Here is a 19984-nt window from a genome sequence, read left to right as displayed (position 1 = left end):
GCCCAGGATTTTCTCATCCTAAACCTGTTCTAACCCAATCCAGCTGTTTTCAGACCTACGGGGGGGTCAAAGCCTGACCCTTGCGACAAATATGCAGTCCTGTGAAGTCTGATCAAGGCCACATCCAGACTATGGGCGGTCGGGTAAGGGCACTGTCAAAGGCCTGAAAAGTCTTGTCAGGGCTGCATCCAAGTGCTGCACTGTCTCATCGGGGCCCCAACCAGAGTCTGCACGATCTGATCATAGCAGTCCAGGTATTGGATAGTCGCGAAACATAGTTTGAATTGAGCCACTTCAAGAAACTCTGAGGTCTGATTACAACTCCTTCCAGAGTGTAGATAGTTTGGTAAGAATAACCCACAGGTCCAGCCGCAAAAAACAGCCAATGCCCCAAGCCCCAAAAAAAAAAAGCAGATACTCCCTGAAGAAGTACTCAAGAGACATGAAGAGATAACCCCCATTTTTTTTACATTGTTCAATTGTTCAATTTTATTTGACGAGAATGTAAAAAATGTTAATATGAGTCGAAACATGACGTTAAACTTATTGAAATATTAATTAATTTGCTAAGTGTTGGAGCTAATCTTGAACATATATACTAAACAAGCGAAGGGAACTAACTTGAGCAGTGAAAATTAGAGCAAAATCTAGCTCTATTTGTAAAGTAAACAAACGCGAAACTTACTTTGCAAAAGAAATAAAGAGGTCAGAAAAACGAATGAATTTTGGCAGAGGAAAGTCCATTTTTTCTAATACAAATGCCTGAAATTTTGTTACTCTACCCCTTCTCCCTCAAAAAGGTTACTTCTCAAAGTCCCATTTGATCAAACTTTGACTTTGTGCACCAAGCAATTATGTGAGCATTGAGAAAAACTCCGAGCTTATTCCATTACCTCAAAGCTGTTAATCTCTCGTTTAAAATAACCAAAAACAATACCTGAAGACTGAAAGAAACACCTTCGTCACGCCTATTTGGCCTCAATTTTTAACTGGTGACGATTTGAGCAATTTCAGAAGTATTAAAAAAAAACATCGTGACACTGTGATAACTGATCTTATTTTGTAACGTAAAGAAAGAAGCACCACATTTACCAAAACGAACGTTCCTGTCAGAAATCTTACTAAAGCGTAAATACTTCAAAATCAATTATTTGAAATTTCAAAGTCTGAAAAATGACAAAAATCCTATAAGACAAAAAATGCGATGACCTAAGTTTTTATTGATTTCTATTATTGTAGTCATAAAGAGTGATATCAGAAACATTTTAAAAAGCTATGACCAATACAGCCTAAGGGATAAAAGGATATCAACATGAGAAATCAGACATTTAGCCAGAACTGGCAAAGGATAAAACTAGCAACCTCACATGGCGATTGTGGAGCATGAAACATGAGTTTTTCTGAATCACGAAATTAGCAAACCAAGTAAACCACGGAATCCGTTGCGGACAAGTTGCTTGTTGCTTTTCGCTGATAAAAACTGATGGAATTGAGTACCCCATAACTAGCAATTTAGTTAGAATTTATTAATAGAAATTATTACAAGCAGAGAATTACCCATAAAAACGTAGGACAAAAAATTCAAAAAATTGACCAATTTTGAAAAAAAAATGTCCCTAACATTTTATAGAAAAAACTCATTAATTGCGGATGCAATAATTGCATAAATCTGAAGATTTGAAAACAAAGGTACAAGTTGGTCAAGTTTTTTAAATTTTGCAACAAAAATCAGATAACTGATTCCATTTACAATTCGTGCTCATTCTTGGATACGCCTGCATTATTTTGGATTTATCTACATAAGATCGGCATATTTGGGGAAAAAATCTGTAAGTCAAATGTGTGATAATAACTTTTGGATTTTGAGCAAGTTTCAGTCAATGACGTACTGAAAAAATATTAATGGTATTCATCCTCGCTGCAAGTTCACTTCATCACGCCATAAAAACTGCGCGTCAGGTTACACAAAAGCGTTACAAATTTAACGGTTACGCATTGTCGGGTTTAAGTTTCAACCCTAACGCTGTGAAAGGTCAAAAAACAGCACAGTTCCAGTTCAGTCACATCTTTTATGATGAAAAGCGCTTAGTTATATAGCATTTGTTAAGATTAAGGTAAGGTGGACCTCAGGAAAATGTGCATAACACAATACACCAAAGATTCACCCAACCTGTAATTATTCCTTGCCACTCTACAGTATTTTGGTAACAAGGGGTCTCACAATTGGACTCCACGTTCAAATTCACAATCAAATTGACTACATTCTACAGAAAAGTTACACATGGGACGGCGTAAAGAGACCCGTCTAAATACACATAAAGAAAAAACTGCCTTGCGATAAAGAGTTTTGCAAAATCAAGTCTCGGAAGGCAGTGCGCTTATATGGTACGACTGTTACACGAGCAGACGCCTTTTTGCAAGATCTTGCTATATCTGTCTCACAAATACCGTTGATATGCAATATCTCAAGATAAGCGTCTTTTGCAGTGTTGTTGCAACATCTTAAATGATGGGGGTGTAAGTCGCGGGGTGGGATGGGGGTGATGAAACTTTTAAGGTCCTAAATATTACAATCCCTTTCCAGACGTTTGAAATTGGTTCAGCGCCACCAAGCTCCTATCGGGAATACAATAAAATATTTTTAAAAAAATTGTACAGCGTCCGAGATTGAATTTTCATACCGATAGAGCAACTACTTTCTCAGGTAAATGTTATATTTCTTGAATGTTTTATTTAGAAAGACAACTTCACAATGACAGAATCGTATGAATTCTGTGAAAACTGTCTAATGTCTCGCAAAAGGTATGCTCAAGCCAGTATCGACGTTGCAACATTTGCAATATGTGCTTCTCTATCTGGATTTTTATATCTCAGAGTAATCATAAGCCTCAAAAACATGCGGCAAAATAACAGAGTCAAAATATTATCGCGAGCTTTTGCTATTCTTTGGGTAACTTGGGTTCTGTTAGTCGGTGCGACTCCTATATTCAACGTGTATATGACGAAACACATTACGCAATACAATGAGAATTACGCAATTGGTCCATCAGACTTTTCAGTGTTCGCAAGTCAAAGAGGGCATATTTGGAGACATGTTAAGAACAAAATTTTGGTGAACTTGGAGGTTATCTTTATGAGTACAAAGCATTCATATGCGTTTGTGAACTCAATTCTGTTGATAGTTCTGCTTCGACCTTTTAGACAGCCGATACATTCTGTGATGCTTTGGTTTCGAACAAAAGTGATTCACTTTAGAAGTCATTCATAAATTTGATTAAAAGTTTTTTAACTTTTAAAAATTTTATATAACCCTTACTTCTGGAAATTGAACAGAACACTAGATATCTGAAAACCTGGCATGTATCATTCACTTACCTCTCAAATTTTGGATCTTTTCCATTTGTGCCCCCCCCCCCCATTACAGAGCACGTGGCATTACATGGTAAATCATTATGTAAAAATATTGCACGTGCTTCCGGGGGGTGCAAATAATATGCACCCAGTAAGCTGGGGGGGGGGCACAAACGGAAAAGATCTCAAATTCTTTTCAAAAATTAGGATCTATTCTGTTTTGGGCCCCTCAGCTTAGTGAGCACAAACTGTTTATGACACCCAAGCGCAAGTGCTATTTTTTTACATAGTAACGTGCTATTTAACAACATATAATTTGTAACGGGGGGTCATAAAAAATACTGGGGTGAACAGAATAGATCCCAAAATTATTACACTTAAGCCCATCCAACTTTTCAGAGACATCACGTATCTACACTTTATCAGAAATTATAATTAAATTGTCTGAGTGTTTTTATGACCCCCAGTTACAGATTATATGTTGTTATATAGCACGTTACTATGTAAAAAAATAGCACGTGCGCCTGGGAGTCATAAAAAAATTATGCAAACTAAGCTGGGGGGAGGGGGCGAAACAGAATAGATCCAAAATAAGCTTCTATAAATTTTTCATTTCGCTTGAGAAATACATGCGAAATTCATACTGACAATTGTAAATGAAGCTTGCTTGTCCACAGCTCAATCTAGAGCAATTATTGAAGCGTGTACTACTATGGGGCTAAAATTAGGCAATAATTATAGTCAATTTCAGATCAGAATTACATATCTTTTATTGTTATCTCTTTTTTAAGAAAAATTTTTTCTGTCCCTTTTATAACAACAGTGCCAAATTTCAACACGAATTGTTAAATTGAGTCCTGAGAGCATAATAAACAAGCTTGCTTTAGCGAGTCTCCTTGCTTAGATCCATACTTTAATTTGCTCAGATAAACTCAAGTTATAATGGAAGATAAAAAGTTGAAGCATATGCGATAAAACTTCAAAAGCTTCGGTTTGATTAACATTTACAAACTCATTGCGTGGGATTGCTTTTGTAACATTTCCCGGGTCGAGAAAAATTCGGAATAATATGTAAGAAATGCGGTCAAAAGTTTTTTTTCACCGCAAATTTTTTACATAATTTTGCGATCAAATGCGGCGAAATTATGTAATTTCACCGCCATAGTAAGCGGTGAACTTACAAAAAAGCACCGCAATTCTCCCCCCTTACAAGGATTCGAACCTCTCACCTCTTGCATGTCATCCACTTCTTCTTCAACTGCACCACCTCTCACTAACGTCTAGTTTCTTTGTTTTGAATATAAATCAAATGCACTCTACTTCCTTGGGAACATGCGCGGTGAATTTTCGTAAGATTTGCAATTTTTAGCGGTGAAATTAAGCATTTTAGCGGTGAAATGTGGTGATTTTTTGTAAGTTCACCGCTTACTCTAGTGGTGAAATTACATAAATTCACCGCTTAGAAAAAAGTGTCAAAAATGTAAGATTAAGGGGTAATTTTAGGGGGGGGGGGTTAAATCAAACAATTTATGTAAATTCAGCTCTAAATTCAGCGGTGAAATTATATAATTTCACCACTACCAGGCGATATAATTTTTTTCACCGCATTCACCGCTTATGGTACAAAATTTTCCGCATTCACCGCTTATCTTACATAATTTTGCGTTGTATGGCGGTGACACCTTGACCCGGGTTATTACTGATTGTAGGAGAACCCTTTTGTGAGACCAGCTGTTGATGAATCATTTAAAACCACCCTATAAGAAATCTAGATTTCAGAGATTCATATGACACGTAAGCTACAAATCCACATTTGGTAGTATGACGTCAAAATGATTCTACGATCCGAAATGATTCCAGGACTTGAACTTCTAAGAAACAGACTAAATTCAAAATTTGATATCAATTCAATAATCAAATATAATTTAGGAACATGGGCACAGTTTAGAAGAAGTGTATGTATATCAACAACCAGTTTAAGGAATTCGTTTTGTGGTTTGTTCTAAACGGATGTAGTTTATCCATTTTTAATCAACGCTCTCCGTTCTCGTACAGTTTAAGGCAGTTTCATTTGATGTGGGGGGTATGGAAAACCACCTGCCAACACTTCCCCGGTCCAGTGTGATAAGATTCTCTTCAGCTTGTGTCAAAACAGTTTCTGCTACTTAAACACGCATTACACGTGAACTAACAGATAAAATCATTTAAGAAAAATGCTATTAGAAATAAGAAATACACTTTTTATTTCATTAAACTATTTTATTCCAGTTTTTTCTCGCTCAAAGATTTGAGGTTTTGTATTATAAGATGAACGCGATAGCTTTACGTAGTTAAATAATAAACTTTTTCCTACTAAGGTTTCAAATTAAAACTAGATACAGTCCTGGGTTTTTGAATTTCACTGATTGCTATTCTTAATCCCAACAAGAGGGTCGGAACAATTAAAATAAAGCGATCGATAACAATTTACTTTGTCATTTTGATGCCCCTATTTATTTAACGCCTGATTATTTAACCCTGATTTTTTCGCCCCTCTAATATTTCAGTCCGATTTTAATCAATCCTTTATTTATTTGTCACCATTAATATTAATTTGCGTTTTTGATGTACATAGTACGCTGTAGATTATCTTTGAGTTAATTAATTTTTTTGGTTTTATAAGTTTGCAGTTTTGTTGAATTGATGATAATTTGCAACATCCGGTAACAGTTAAAAACAATCAACGGTTAGATTTGGATCACATCACAGTAATGTATAGCAATTATTTCCTTAAATATCCAATTATCTTCATTTATTTTACCCCGATTTTATTCCTGATTTTGTCCCCCTCCCCCGTGTCCTGCTCCCCCCGTGAACTGTGTGTTACAAGTGAGGGCACCCAGCTGTGCCAGGTGGGTGCAAAGTGTGAACAAGACGAGAGACGAGATCATTCATTCTTCTGTGGCTGCCAAGAACACACATTCGGAAATGGAGTTGATCAGTGCAGCCAAAGTTAGTGATATGTGTTAGATGTGTCACCCAATGAGAGGGCACAATCAATAGAAATTAATTACATGATATTTCACCCAAATCAAAAGTGTATCTAATTCCATGGGTCATGAATTAATGAAGGGGGGGGGGTGGAGGGGGGTTTCGATAACAGGATTAATACCTCAAGACTTCCATAGAAAAAGCAGCAAGAGTGATGCCCCTAACGATTCGAACTGAACTGATCATAATCACAATGATCACTTGAAAAACACGATTTTTGACATGAAAACCAAACTCATACGGGAATCGTTATTTTATATACGATCTTGTAATTATGGAAGAGAGTTTTACTGGCAGCTGAATCGCATGATAAAACGTTTTGCTAAAATTTTACATGCTAAGTATCATTATAGATATAGGATAGGTTATACTAAAAGAGAACATGAAGTTTTCGATCTTGAAGTGGTCAAATGCTGAACTGCGTAATCGATATAGATATTTTAGAGCTCCAACTCTGAAACATAAGTTTTAACTGCAATTCAGTTAAAAATAGAAAAATCAGACGCTGCCGTTACGCAGTCATGTAAAAAAAGTTTTCAAATATTTCGAGAAACAGTTTCAAATATTAAAAACAGTTGCACCAACCGTGTTTTTCATGCTGACCTGTAGCAAACAATTTTTATTACTCGAAGAGGATTTTTGGAGGTGTGTCTAATTTTTAAACAAACGTCAAAATTTTGTTTGGTATGTAGTGCTAATTGTTACAAAAAAGTTAAGGTCATTAAAGATAATTTTACCTTAACAGGGTTAAGGTAATTTTGTACCTTAACTCAATTTATGGTAAGATTTAGGTAAACGTTATCTTGACTTTACCTTAACAACAGTTTACCTCAACAGTGTACCTCAACTGTTTTAGTGTGTACTGTTTTTGTTAAGCAAATGTCAACAATTTGTTTGGTAATTTTACTAAAAATACACAATAATGTACTGCAGCTTGTTACAAAAAAGTTAGGGTGACGTAACTCAAGGTAAGATTAAGGTAAGATTAAAGTAAACGTTATTAATAGCCGTGAAGTGATATTTGAGGCTATTATTGGCCTACTCTTGTTTTTAGAATTCAAAGAATTGAATTGTATTGGGGCGCTGTCTCTTTTCTTAAGATCTGTTCACACATTTTCATAAGTTTTGAAGTCAAATAGGAGTAGTGATTTTGGTTACTCAGAAACAAGAAGTGGAGCGAAAAAGCGAGGGGTTTTGCGGTGTGAAATTTTTTCGCTCTAAATTTTAAGTAGAGTGAGAAAACGGTGTTTGAACAAAAATTCGCCTTCTCGCTAGTGGTTTTTTGTTCACATGCGGCAATTTCACTCTGATTTTTACTGTTTTTCGATTTTTTGGATCGGATTTTTTTCTAAATGGTTTTGCCAATCCATTCACAGCTCATTCTAGGCCTAGTTTTTTGTTTAAAATAAATTGCCATTTCTCGCTAGTGGTTTTTTGTTCACATGAGGCATTTTGGCATTGATTTTGTTTTCTTTTAATTTTTTTGATCTGATTTTGTTCGAAATGGTTTTTCCAATTCGCTCATATTCCGTTCTAGGTCTATTTTGTTGTTTAGTCAATGAAAATTCTTTGAATTGTTCGTCAAGACTTGTCCTGCTATGTTTTTTATTTATTTCGTTGTCAAGATTTTTGGTTAAGACCATATGACGTCACAACCACTTCAATTCTGTTTTTTATTCAATCGCTCCTGCATTTTCAACTGAATTGCGTGCGTGACGTCATTTTTCTTTTTTAGTGGAGTGAGTTTTCTTGTTCATTTGTGTGATTAAATTTTTGATCACGCGTGACTTACCTCACTCTTAAAAATGAATTCCTCTCTCTGAAATTGGCTTTTCTTTGCTTTATTTCAAAGAAATAAGGTCATATGAGTGCTTGTCACTCTAATTGGTGGTTATTTAAGAGCAGCCAATAGAAACAGCAATAAGTTACACAGATTCTTAATCAAAATTTAACATCTCAGCCCTTAATGAAAAGAATAAGTTTCTTTTTTGGTCTGTCTTTTTACCTTCTTTTTTAGACTACAGATCTATGAAGCTATTGCGGTTTTTGTGGCGATTTATCAGCTATGTTATTAAGTTTTCTTTAACAACTGCTTACCTTAATTTTTTTACTGAGTACTGCACAATGTTGTAAACACGAATAAAGCGCGTTAATTTTTTGCAAATTATGCTTGATCATCAAAAGTTGCTTTAAAACTAATTGCTTCAGAAAAAATGGTAGACTAAATGTTAAACCTAATATTACAAAGACCGGGAAAGTCTCACAAAAAAAACTTTATACATTTGGCAAAACTTATTTAAACCAGGCTGGTCTCAATTAGACCGATATTTAAGTCGACAACAAATAATTGTAACGAAAGCCAAACAACAGCTAAATTGTATACCATGCCGAAATATTTACAATTCAGTATATACTTTTCAATTCACTACCTGATTAGCTTAATGTTTTCTTCTTAATTGTCAGTTACATTTTGGTCACCTCTTTGTAAGACAACTGCAGAAATTTGTTGCTTCTTTTAATTTTTTTGCTTCTCCAGTTTCTCCTGGATGGCCATGGGTAGCTACTAATACTTCATTGTTTGTCAACTAAAACATTGTGGCGGTTGTTACCGACCAGGTTTTTTTTACGTTTTTCAAGTATTTTTTTGCTGTCTTGGATGCTATGAAATTCTATAGCTCTCAATTTCCAGTTTTTTGGTTCCGGCTCGGTTTAATCTACCTGTGTCAATATTCTAATATGTGGAACTATTGCAACTAAACAATGATAAGCAGTTCCATTGAGTGTCCCAACGACAAAATATCCAATCAGACAAAATATCTAAAATGTACTCATGCTTTATCCTAACGTTGAAATTACCTGAATGATTGTTTAGCATAATATTTAAGCCCTTGGGACTCGATTTGAAAATTTCACAGCCAAATATGGGTTAAATTATCCACTTATTTGTGAGAAAACATGCTTGTAGTACCAAGTGCTAATTTGTAATCGGATTATGGAACGAAAAGACCAAAGGGAATAAATTGGGTATAATGGCATTGGGTAATTTGGCCCATTGGGTATTTTGACCATTGAGTATTTTTTCATGCAACCAATATACCCGATCCCACCCTAACTTTAGTTTTTTTTAGTTTCAAAGAAGTGGTCAAATGCTGAACTCCGTAATCGATATAGATATTTTAGAGCTCCAACTCTGAAACATAAGTTTTAACTGCAATTCAGTTAAAACTAGAAAAATCAGACGCTGCCGTTACGCAGTCCTGTAAAAAAAGTTTTCAAATATTTCGAGAAACAGTTTCAAATATTAAAAACATTTGCACTAACCGTGTTTTTCATGCTGACCTGTAGCAAACAATTTTTATTACTCGAAGAGGAATTTTGGAGGTGTGTCTAATTTTTAAACAAACGTCAAAATTTTGTTTGGTATATACTGCAGATTGTTACAAAAAGTTAAGGTCATTAAAGATAATTTTACCTTAACAGGGTTAAGGTAATTTTTTACCTTAACTCAATTTCAGGTAAGATTTAGGTAAACGTTATCTTGACTTTACCTTAACAACAGATTACCTCAACAGTGTACCTCAACTGTTTTATTGTGTACTGTTTTTGTTAAGCAAATGTCAACAATTTGTTTGGTAATTTTACTAAAAATACACAATAATGTACTGCAGCTTGTTACAAAAAAGTTAGGGTGACGTAACTCAAGGTAAGATTAAGGTAAGATTAAAGTTAACGTTATTAATAGCCGTGAAGTGATATTTGAGGCTATTATTGGCCTACTCTTGTTTTTACAATTCAAAGAATTGAATTGTATTGGGGCGCTGTCTCTTTTCTTAAGATCTGTTCACACATTTTCATAATTTTTGAAGTCAAATAGGAGTAGTGATTTTGGTTACTCAGAAACAAGAAGTGGAGCGAAAAAGCGAGTGGTTTTGCGGCGGAAAATTTTCTCGCTCTAATTTTAAAGTAGAGTGAGAAAACGGAGTTTGAACAAAATTCGCTTTCTCACTATTGGTGTTTTGTTCACATGCAGCAATTTCACTTTGATTTTTAATGTTTTTTCAATTTTTTTGATAGGATTTTGTCTAAATGGTTTTTGCAATTCATCCATAGATCATTCTAGGCCTAGTTTTTGATTTGAAACAAATTGCCATTTCTCGCTAGTGGTTTTTTGTTCACATGCGGCATTTTGGCATTGATTTTGTTTTCTTTTAATTTTTTGATCTGATTTTGTTCGAAATGGTTTTTCCAATTCGCTCATATTCCGTTCTAGGTCTATTTTGTTGTTTAGTCAATGAAAATTCTTTGAATTGTTCGTCAGGACTTGTCCTGCTATATTTTTTAATTATTTCGTTGTCAAGATTTTTGGTTACGACCATATGACGTCACAACCACTTCAATTCTGTTTTTTATTCATTCGCTCCTGCATTTTCAACTGAATTGCGTGCGTGACGTCATTTTTCATTTTTCATCACGCGTGACTTACCTCACTCTTAAAAATGACTTCCTCTCTCTGAAATTGGCTTTTCTTTGCTTTATTTCAAAGAGATAAGGTCATATGAGTGCTTGTCACTCTAATTGATGGTTATTTAAGGGCAGCCAATAGAAACAGCAATAAGTTTTACAGATTATTAATCAAAATTTAACATCTCAGCCCTTAATGAAAAGAATGAGTTTCTTTTTTGGTCTGTCTTTTTACCTTCTTTTTGATACTACAGATCTATGAAGCTATTGCGGTTTTTTGTGGCGATTTATCAGCTATGTTATTAAGTTTTCTTTAACAACTGCTTACCTTAATTTTTTTTACTGTGTACTGCACAATGTTGTAAACACGAATAAAGCTCGTTAATTTTTTTGCAAATTATGCTTGATCATCAAAAGGTGCTTTAAAACTAATTGCTCCAGAAAAAATCGTAACTAAATGTTAAACCTATTATAACAAAGACCGGGAAAATCTCCCAAAAAAAAACTTTATACATTTGGCAAAATTTATTTAAACCAGGCTGGTCTCAATTAGCCCGATATTTAAGTCGACAACAAATAATTGTAACGAAAGCCAAACAACAGCTAAATTGTATACCATGCCGAAATATTTACAATTCAGTATATATTTTTCAAATCACCTAGAACTACCTGATTAGCATAACGTTTTCTTCTTAAATGTCAGTTACAATTTGGTCAGCTTCTTGTAAGACAACTGCAAAAATTTGTTGCTTCTTTTAATTTTTTTGCTTCTCCAGTTTCTCCTGGATGGCCATGGGTAGCTACTAATACTTCATTGTTTGTCAACTAAAACATTGTGGCGGTTGTTACCGACCAGGTTTTTTTACGTTTTTCAAGTATTTTTTTGCTGTGTTGGATGCTATGAAATTCTATAGCTCTCAATTTCCAGTTTTTTGGTTCCGGCTCGGTTTAATCTACCTGTGTCAATATTCTAATATGTGGAACTATTGCAACTAAACAATGATAAGCAGTTCCATTGAGTGTCCCAACGAAAAAATATCCAATCAGACAAAACATCTAAAATGTACTCATGCTTTATATTAACGTTGAAACTACCAGAACGATTGTTTAGCATAATATTTAAGCCCTTGGGACTCTGTTTGAAACATTCACAGCCAAATATGGGTTAAATTGTCCACTTAATTGTGAGAAAACATGCTTGTAGTATCAAGTGCTAATTTGTAATCGGATTATGGAACGAAAAGACCAAAGGTAATAAATTGGGTATAATGGCATTGGGTAATTTGGCCCATTGGGTATTTTGACCATTGGGTATTTTTTCATGCAACCAATATACCCGATCCCACCCTAACTTTAGTTTTTATTGGCTGTCAGCTTGCTTCAAATTTTCTTCGTCTTCAGTTCTCTTTTGACCTGAATATTTTAAGTTAGATTTCATTAATTGGACGTTACCGTTTTTAAATCTTCGAGTAGGTAGACTTAATTGCAGGACCTCCAAAGAATCAAAAGCGATTTAAAAAAACTTTCTTAAGTGAACCATTTGTCTTATCACTCTCCTGGCGTATAAATTAGAAAAAAAACTGAATGAAAAATGTTACATTAAAGCCTCAGTTGATAAAGTCATCGGTAAAGATTATACCAGTTGAACTTGCAAAACTCGAAGTAAAAAGAGCGCAGTTCTCTGATAATAATCAATTTTCATTTCTCTCTTTGATATTTTTCGCTATTTTGACATCTTTCAAAAAATTGAACAAGCAAGATCAGAAATTCGGAAATCTCTACGCTGAAATTTCAACACAAACAAAAATAACCGATGAAATTGTGAAAATTATGACTGAAAACGCTTCATTTTCTGATTTTGCGTTGTTCTACCCAGGCTACAATACACCTCCCAAGACTTCTCTGATCAGACTTCTCAGACACATGTTCAAACAATTTTAAGTTTTATGATCAGACCTCCCACGCATATGAGGAGAGCTGACAACCAGACAACCTCAAGACCACAAATTTCTTTCCAGACCATTTATGCAAAGGCCGGGATTTACCCCCCACCTTGTCTGAACATAAGTCTGGGACCTCGATCCGGAACAAGGGGTTCCGGATCGAGGTCGCGGACAGGGGTTTGGAACGACATTGGAACATAATCTGGACCAAAACTGTATGATTTTCTATTTTGATAACTTACAATTTTAGCGGATTCCTCTCTGATTCCGATGAAATCTGACCGGGACATGGTTGGGTGCTACACTTTGGACAGAGGGGACTTGAGTCGTGTCTTTAATCAACAATCAGCCGCAGATTACGAACATACTGATTTAGATCTGAGAACCTGTGCAGATGCATGCCTCAGGATTGGCTTCAACTTCATGTATTTAGCTGAAGGTAATAGAAAAAACTGAAACCATTATGCCGTAAAACGGTTAAATATATATATATATATATATATATATATATATATATATATATATATATATATATATATATATATATATATATATATGTGTGTGTGTGTGTATCAAAGTAAAAAAAATATGTTAAATTAAAAAAAAATGCGAAATCAGACATATAACAATAGGCTATTAATACTAGTTTCCTTTAACCTAAAATTCAAAAAGTTTCGGTAACAAAGCCAAAGAGAAAGGATTTAGGAAAACATACGATCTCGGCAGAGATTTTTTTTTGCAAAATATATTTAACTGTTCGATAACTTACAGCTCCGCCTTCTCTGATCATAACTGTCATCAATAACTTATCATGATATTAAGATCACATTTTTGGGCAAAAGCTAAGGGTGTCTATATTGTTGTCTAATTTTGTCCACCGCTTTCGCTTAATCATAAAACTATTTTTACAGGTCGCATCTGTCTATGTGGAAATGGACAAGAAATGAGCTCAATGCAAGAAGTCAACAACACGAATTGTGATGCACCGTTAGTTAGCTTCATTTTTTTTCTGACAACACATTATAGTAAAAACAATTTGATTAACGGTTACCAAATCAAGACCAGTTGTTAAACTTTTACAATCATAAGAATACTTTCCTCCGAAAGCCATGCATTTATCGATGGAAATATGTGATGGATGTTTCAATATCAGGAGGCATATGTATAGACATCACGCTAGATGTCAATCGAAGGCAATTGAAAGTAGCCGACTAAACGTCGGAACAATTGCCTTCGAACGACTAGTGGGAGCTCTAATCAACTGCAGCCTGCTTCAGTCGGGAGGGGGGAGTTTAAATGGGACTAAGAAATTCAATAGAGGGCTTCAAATAACAACATTAAGAGGTTAACATATACCACTATCAAGATTTAAAGTGAAAAATGGCACCAGTTTCGGCGCACTTTTCATTTGACTTTGAGTTTTAAATTGCCGCCAATAGAGTTCAGCTGCTTGAAATCGTGATTGAGAAGGAATTTTGAATCACGCAAAAAGTCAAGGGCGTAAAAGTCATTCGAAAAGTCAAAACGGTCAAGCACAAATTTTACATAAAAAAAGACACAAACGTTTACAATAATTGCTTCTCTATGAGAGCAATTAATAAAAACAAGTTGGTAAACGGTTATCAATTAAAGACCAGTTATTAAAGTTTTAAAATCATAAAAAACTTGTGATTTTTCCTCCCAAAGCCATGCTTTCATCGATGGAAATATGTGATTGATGTTTAGGATCTATTCTGTTTCGCCCCCCCCCCAGTGTATTTTACGCCCCCCGCAACAAATTATATGTTGTTATATAGCACGTTACTATGTAAGAAAATGGCACGTGCGCCTGGGGGGCGTAAAGAATTTAGGCCAACTAAGCTGAGGGGGGGGGGGGGGGGCGAAACAGAATAGATCCGATGTTTCAATATCAGGTGGCGTATGTATAGACATCACATTGAATGTCAATCGAAGGCAATTGATAATTGCTTTGCACCAATTCAGTCAGTCCTTTCCAAGTCTTAATGTCTGAGAAACCTTAAAAAACACCGAAGCAACCAGAAAAACACGACACGTCTTCAATTGGTGATCCAACTATGCTGTCAATGGTCTCCACAAGAACGCAGTTCTTATTCTCTAATATATTTTCAGCATTTATCATTTCAATACACAAACTATTCAAATCTCTTATCCTCTCAAAGATGTCAAATTATTAAAAATAAGCGTGCGATTCTGAAAAAAAAATTATTTTTCCCCAATTTAAGTTTGCCATTTTTACTTTTGTTAATAACCTAAACCAAAAATTGCTCATTGATCTAATCGTCGTGAAAACAAAAAATTTACAGAGTTTTTGATATACAAGTCATTATCAAGGTAGTGGCATTGATTGGGATCCAAACGGTAACGGTAACAAAATGCATTATTGTTATTTCATAATATCCATTTTTTTTATAAAATAGCTCTTCAATGGTTTTAACTGAGCTATTTCTAATAACTTTGCGTAAGCGCATCACTCAAATTTTCTGGTGTTAGAATGAAAGTTGGCACAAAGCTGCAATCGCTTATCAATATTTTTAATTGAGATACTTTTAATAATTTTGTGTAAGCGCATCACTAATTTTTTCTGATGTGAGAATGAATGTTGGCACATGGCTACTATCACAATCAAGAACTTCATCAAACCTCTATTCAGAGCTCAGATTTCCAAAAAATTTGAGAAGTAGGAAGGTTACAGTGGTGTATTAGTGCTTTTAGTCATCTCCTGTTGCAGCAGTCGCAAAAGTTGAATAAATTGAAGCCTTTGTTTTCTTGATTAAATAAATAGTTTTTTAATATCGGGCTCTTACTAAAAAAGTGATTAGGCCACTGTTTAAATTTTTTCTGGTATTTAACATGCTATGAATTTACTGAACAGAAATGGCCATTTGTTACCGCTACAGCAGTTGATTAACATTTTTTGCGCATAGAATCCATATTGATACCAAGTGTAAACCTCTCGTTTTTTTAACTCTGCACTTAATTAGATGAAGAAATGGTGAATACATTATCTAGGTTAAGAAAATACAGGGTAAACTTAACAATTTTAACTAACGTTTGATTAATATATTTTTTAAAGCTGAATAGTCGTTTTTAGCTGATTAATAAATTTGCTCCGCGGAATAGTCGTTTTTATAGGTTCGATTTTCTGCTATGCTTCAGTATTTATTCAGAAAATAATGGTTCAAGAGTTATTCAATAGTTATGTTGCTCGAATTTCACTATTGTATAAATATTTAATTAATGTCTAGATTTTATCTTAATAGCTTCTATTGTTTTTTAAAGCCCAAATTTGAAAAAAAAACAACAGTCAACAACAGCATGCTCCCAAAGTTTTTCTTATTTGCACATTTCATAAACAATACTGAGTCTGATTTGCAGCGCGCTGAAGCATATATACAATCGCATAGTTTTTCTAAATAAAACATTGTGAGCTATGATAATTTTTTTTCTAGCTACCACTATGTTTGATTACATTATTAAGCCATACTTAAACATTTTGTCAGCTCTCTGTGAAAAATCTTTTGTAGAGCAGCCAAAAAACATAAACCAACAAATGTCGGAAGAATTGCTCTCGAACGACTAGTGGGAGCTCTAATCAATTACAGCCTTCTTCAGTCGGGGGGAGGGAGGGAGGGAGGGAGGGAGGGAGGGAGGGAGGGAGGGAGGGAGGTAGGGAATGGGAGCCTAAATGAGACTAAGAAGTTCAATAGTAGAAGTTTTCTGAGTTTATATTATGAAGTTTTCTGAGTTTATATTATGATAAAGCATCATATTCCCCATTTCATTCTGATTTTTATCTTGTATAATCTCGAAAGATTCTTTGGAACATGGCTGTCCTGCAATATCTGGCAGGAATTATGCCAGAATTTTGTATGATTGTTTAATGATGTTTTGGACTAGCTTTGTAAATATTTCAATTGATCATAATCGAATTCAACAGTCCCTAAGGCGGACATTTTAACAAAGTTTAAATAAACACTGAGAGTGTACGAACTAAGCCAAAAACAATCAATCTTTGAGAAAAACTTAATTCAACTTACGTCTCAGACTGTTTCAAGAATATACTCAAAGTAAAGAATGAACATAAGTTTTGACGCGACAAAAAGACATTTTGAACTAGAGACTAAATACCACAAAAACAGTTGTTGAAATAAAAATCAACAAATTAGATCTGCTGGTGTGACTGGCAAAACCGTCCATTCGTTTGCCATAGTCCTTGTAATCGTAGAACCCTGGAAGTCCCGGGGGTGCTGGGTGAGGTACCACACCGGGATCTACATTGATGTCTTTGTTGAACGTTTTAGTCGTCAATTGTGGTCGAGTGTATGTAGTTGTTGTAGTAGAGCTGTTCGTTAGGACTAAAAGGCGAGCTCCGATATTTATCTTGCATGAGTGCCTGTAGAATCTAGCAATATTGGATATTAAATATTGAATATTGAACTTCGAATATTCAATATAGAATTCATTTTGGCAATAATATAGATGGTTATTCATTTAGAAAACTAACATTTTTTAGCAAGGATCTGCAACGAGGTCACTCGAACTCAAATACAGCTGACAGTAAAAAAAAATAAATTTTCCGGGGGAAATGGAGTCCAGGTTCGGCCTTACTATTTTCAGAAAAAATATCATAGAAAAAAAGTTGCTTATAGTTACACCTTTTTCTTCAAAAGTTGGTCTGAAAGCTCAAACCTTGTTCAACAAACTCTTAGCGGTAATCTGATCAATTAGTCTAAACTTAGGGAATTTTCATACGTTGGGTTTTGTCCGGGTAACGTTTTCGACAATTCATAAAGTTCTTGCTGACTGATTCAGTTGTATAATTGCTGGCCAATATTTCGAGAAAGCGTTTAAAAAACGTGAAAAGCAAGTGAGCCTTTTTGGAGCTTGATATAGCTCTAGGGTCAACATTATAATTCAAGATATTTGGATATGTTTCCAGAAAAAAGGGCAATGCCATAACAACGCAGAGTTATACCCAAATTGTCACGTTACATTCTGTCCGATTTGTGTATCTCTTGTTCCTTTTTCCTATGTTAATACATCAACAATACAACATAGTTGCAAAAAATAGATTCATTAGAAAAATCAAACAACCTTTAAGGAAGCCGCACAACCCGTGTTTGCAAAATTGTTCAAATTTTAACCGCAAAAATGAGATACAAGCTGGGCTCCGAATTTTTGCGCGCCAGGTATAACAATTCTGCTCGATTTAGGTATCTCTATTTATCACTCAGCGTAACTCGATTCCGCGCTAAATGTATTTAAATTTTGCACTGAATGTATTTTTAGTCCGCAACTGTGCCTGATTTTAAAAGTGGTTTAAAGACATAATAATGTGTAGCAATTAAAAGTGATTAAAATTGGTTTAAAGGTTAATAGTATATCATGTAGGGCCTAAATTTACCACAAAGTTTTTATTTGTTTTGAATTGTAGGTCAGTAAATAAGATTGACATCACCACACATTCCCAGAGCTTATTTTCTTAAGGATTTAGAAAAAAAATCAATTATATTTGCTAAGATTAGACATAATATTGATACAATAAAGGTTAAAAAATACAAGAAAAAAAATTCACATTTACCATATTGTTGTTACCACGGCCCAGGTGAAGAAAATATGTTAAAAGCAATTGATAGCCAATAGGTTTTTAACAATTTAACTGGTTTTGATTTCTAATAAAGCTAATATGAATTTTTTGAGGTTATATAATTTTTTTTGCTTTGATCTCGCTGAATATTTCTTTTGGGATGTTCTCGTTGATGTCATTTGTTTGCATTAGGATGTCATTTGTTCGTGTGCTGATTTTGTCCTACTGAACAAACATCTTTTGTCGTAGCAATTTCTCCCGTATGCCCGGTTGTTCATGGTTTCTGCTCTCCAGCTATTTTTACATTGAAAACGTCTGCAGTCTACTTTTTTGCGCATTTTGTTTAAAGTAGTCATTTCAAGCTGCCAAAATGTGGTGTGGACTACAAGGATGTAGAATGACTATTTAATATGGACTGCCCATTTGATAGGTACAGCAATGAATTTGAGCTAAGAGGCAACTCTAAGCATTTCGTTGGACTATTCGTTAAACTATTCAATGGCCACAAATTGTGAAAGTTCAATCCAAATCTTGCTTCTTTGTAGAAAACTGGCTTGACTAGAAAACTGAGTCTAAGTTTTCGAAACATGGTATCTTTATTAAACAACCCGTTTAATTGCTTTTCTTGTTATTCATCGCTTCAGCTCTCTAGCTAATTTTACCTTAGAAACATTTACAATCTATCTTTATGCGCTTTTTACTTACTGTAGTACTTTAAAGCTGCCAAAATTTGATGTCAACTGCAAAAATGAAGACTGATCGTTTGATGTGATCTGCTCGTTTATTGTGGACTGCAATAAATTTGAGCTAAAAAGACTCAGCTTGACTTGTCATTCTAGAAAATTTTTCAGAAGAATTTTTAGTTTAACCGTTTTTTGACGCAATTTTAAACTTACCCGATGGTTTCGTTGTGCTATTGGATGGCCACAAGTTGTAAAAACTCAGTCCAAATCATGGCTCATTGTACTTTTTGATGTATATGTGTGCGTACGTGTGTGTGCGGGTTTGGCAACACATACGAGCCTAGCTGTGCTACATTATGAGTTTAATTAGAAAACTGGTCTAAGTTTTCAAAGCTGGGCACGACTTTTAACCAACCTGTTCAATTAATATGTCTTGTTGTTCATGGCTTAAGCTTTCTAGCTAATTTTTCCTAAAAAAACGTTTGCAATCTAACTTTATGCGCACGAATAACTTTTGTCTTTACAATTTCTCCGTGTGTGTTAATGGATTGTAAAATTATTTGAAACCTATATGGTATATTTTAAAAAAAATTCTCAAGCTCAATAATGTTTGAAATCACTTTCGCTCAGAAGCGCGAATTAAATTAGACACATTTGAGGATTACACTTACTTTTAATGCAAAAATTAATAGATACCTAAAATGAAATTTTACCACAACATTTTTCGTAGAAAAAAAAGGCGGAACCACTTTTGCGGAAAATAGCAACTAAGCTTGTCTCCTAATTTTGATCCTTTTAAGTATCTATTTTGCGATCGATTTCTGCTAAGGCGGAAATTTTGGGGTATACCTCTAAGTCGTAATGGCAAGATCAATGGTTTTCATACCAATTCGTAAACTGATTGTCAA

General features: G+C 34.6%; 3 protein-coding genes across 5 annotated transcripts in view; 1 reads left to right on the top strand and 2 right to left on the bottom strand.

Annotated features, from left to right (window-relative positions):
• The window catches only part of LOC142344898 (inositol monophosphatase 1-like), a 599876-nt gene that overhangs the window by 365190 nt on the left and 214702 nt on the right, over positions 1–19984 (bottom strand). The window lies entirely within an intron of this gene.
• The window catches only part of LOC142345127 (uncharacterized), an 81349-nt gene continuing 66919 nt past the window's right edge, over positions 5555–19984 (top strand). Inside the window, exons 1-3 of the mRNA XM_075397213.1 lie at positions 5555–6342; positions 13036–13224; positions 13697–13772. Of these exons, the coding sequence (XP_075253328.1) occupies positions 6102–6342; positions 13036–13224; positions 13697–13772 (506 nt within the window). The 5' untranslated portion in view covers positions 5555–6101. The remainder of the gene's footprint in view (positions 6343–13035; positions 13225–13696; positions 13773–19984) is intronic.
• The window catches only part of LOC142344240 (uncharacterized), a 26399-nt gene continuing 23230 nt past the window's right edge, over positions 16816–19984 (bottom strand). For all 3 annotated transcript variants that reach the window (XM_075395795.1, XM_075395796.1, XM_075395797.1), the window contains exon 8: positions 16816–17161. In XM_075395795.1, coding sequence (XP_075251910.1) covers positions 16920–17161 — 242 coding nt within the window. In that variant the 3' untranslated portion in view covers positions 16816–16919. The remainder of the gene's footprint in view (positions 17162–19984) is intronic.

Source organism: Convolutriloba macropyga, chromosome 8 (assembly GCF_964194025.1).
Source record: "Convolutriloba macropyga chromosome 8, txConMacr16.3, whole genome shotgun sequence".
Classification (NCBI taxonomy): domain Eukaryota; kingdom Metazoa; phylum Xenacoelomorpha; order Acoela; family Convolutidae; genus Convolutriloba; species Convolutriloba macropyga.
Note: the sequence above shows the minus strand (reverse complement) of the source record. Positions and strands in the feature narration are given on the sequence as shown.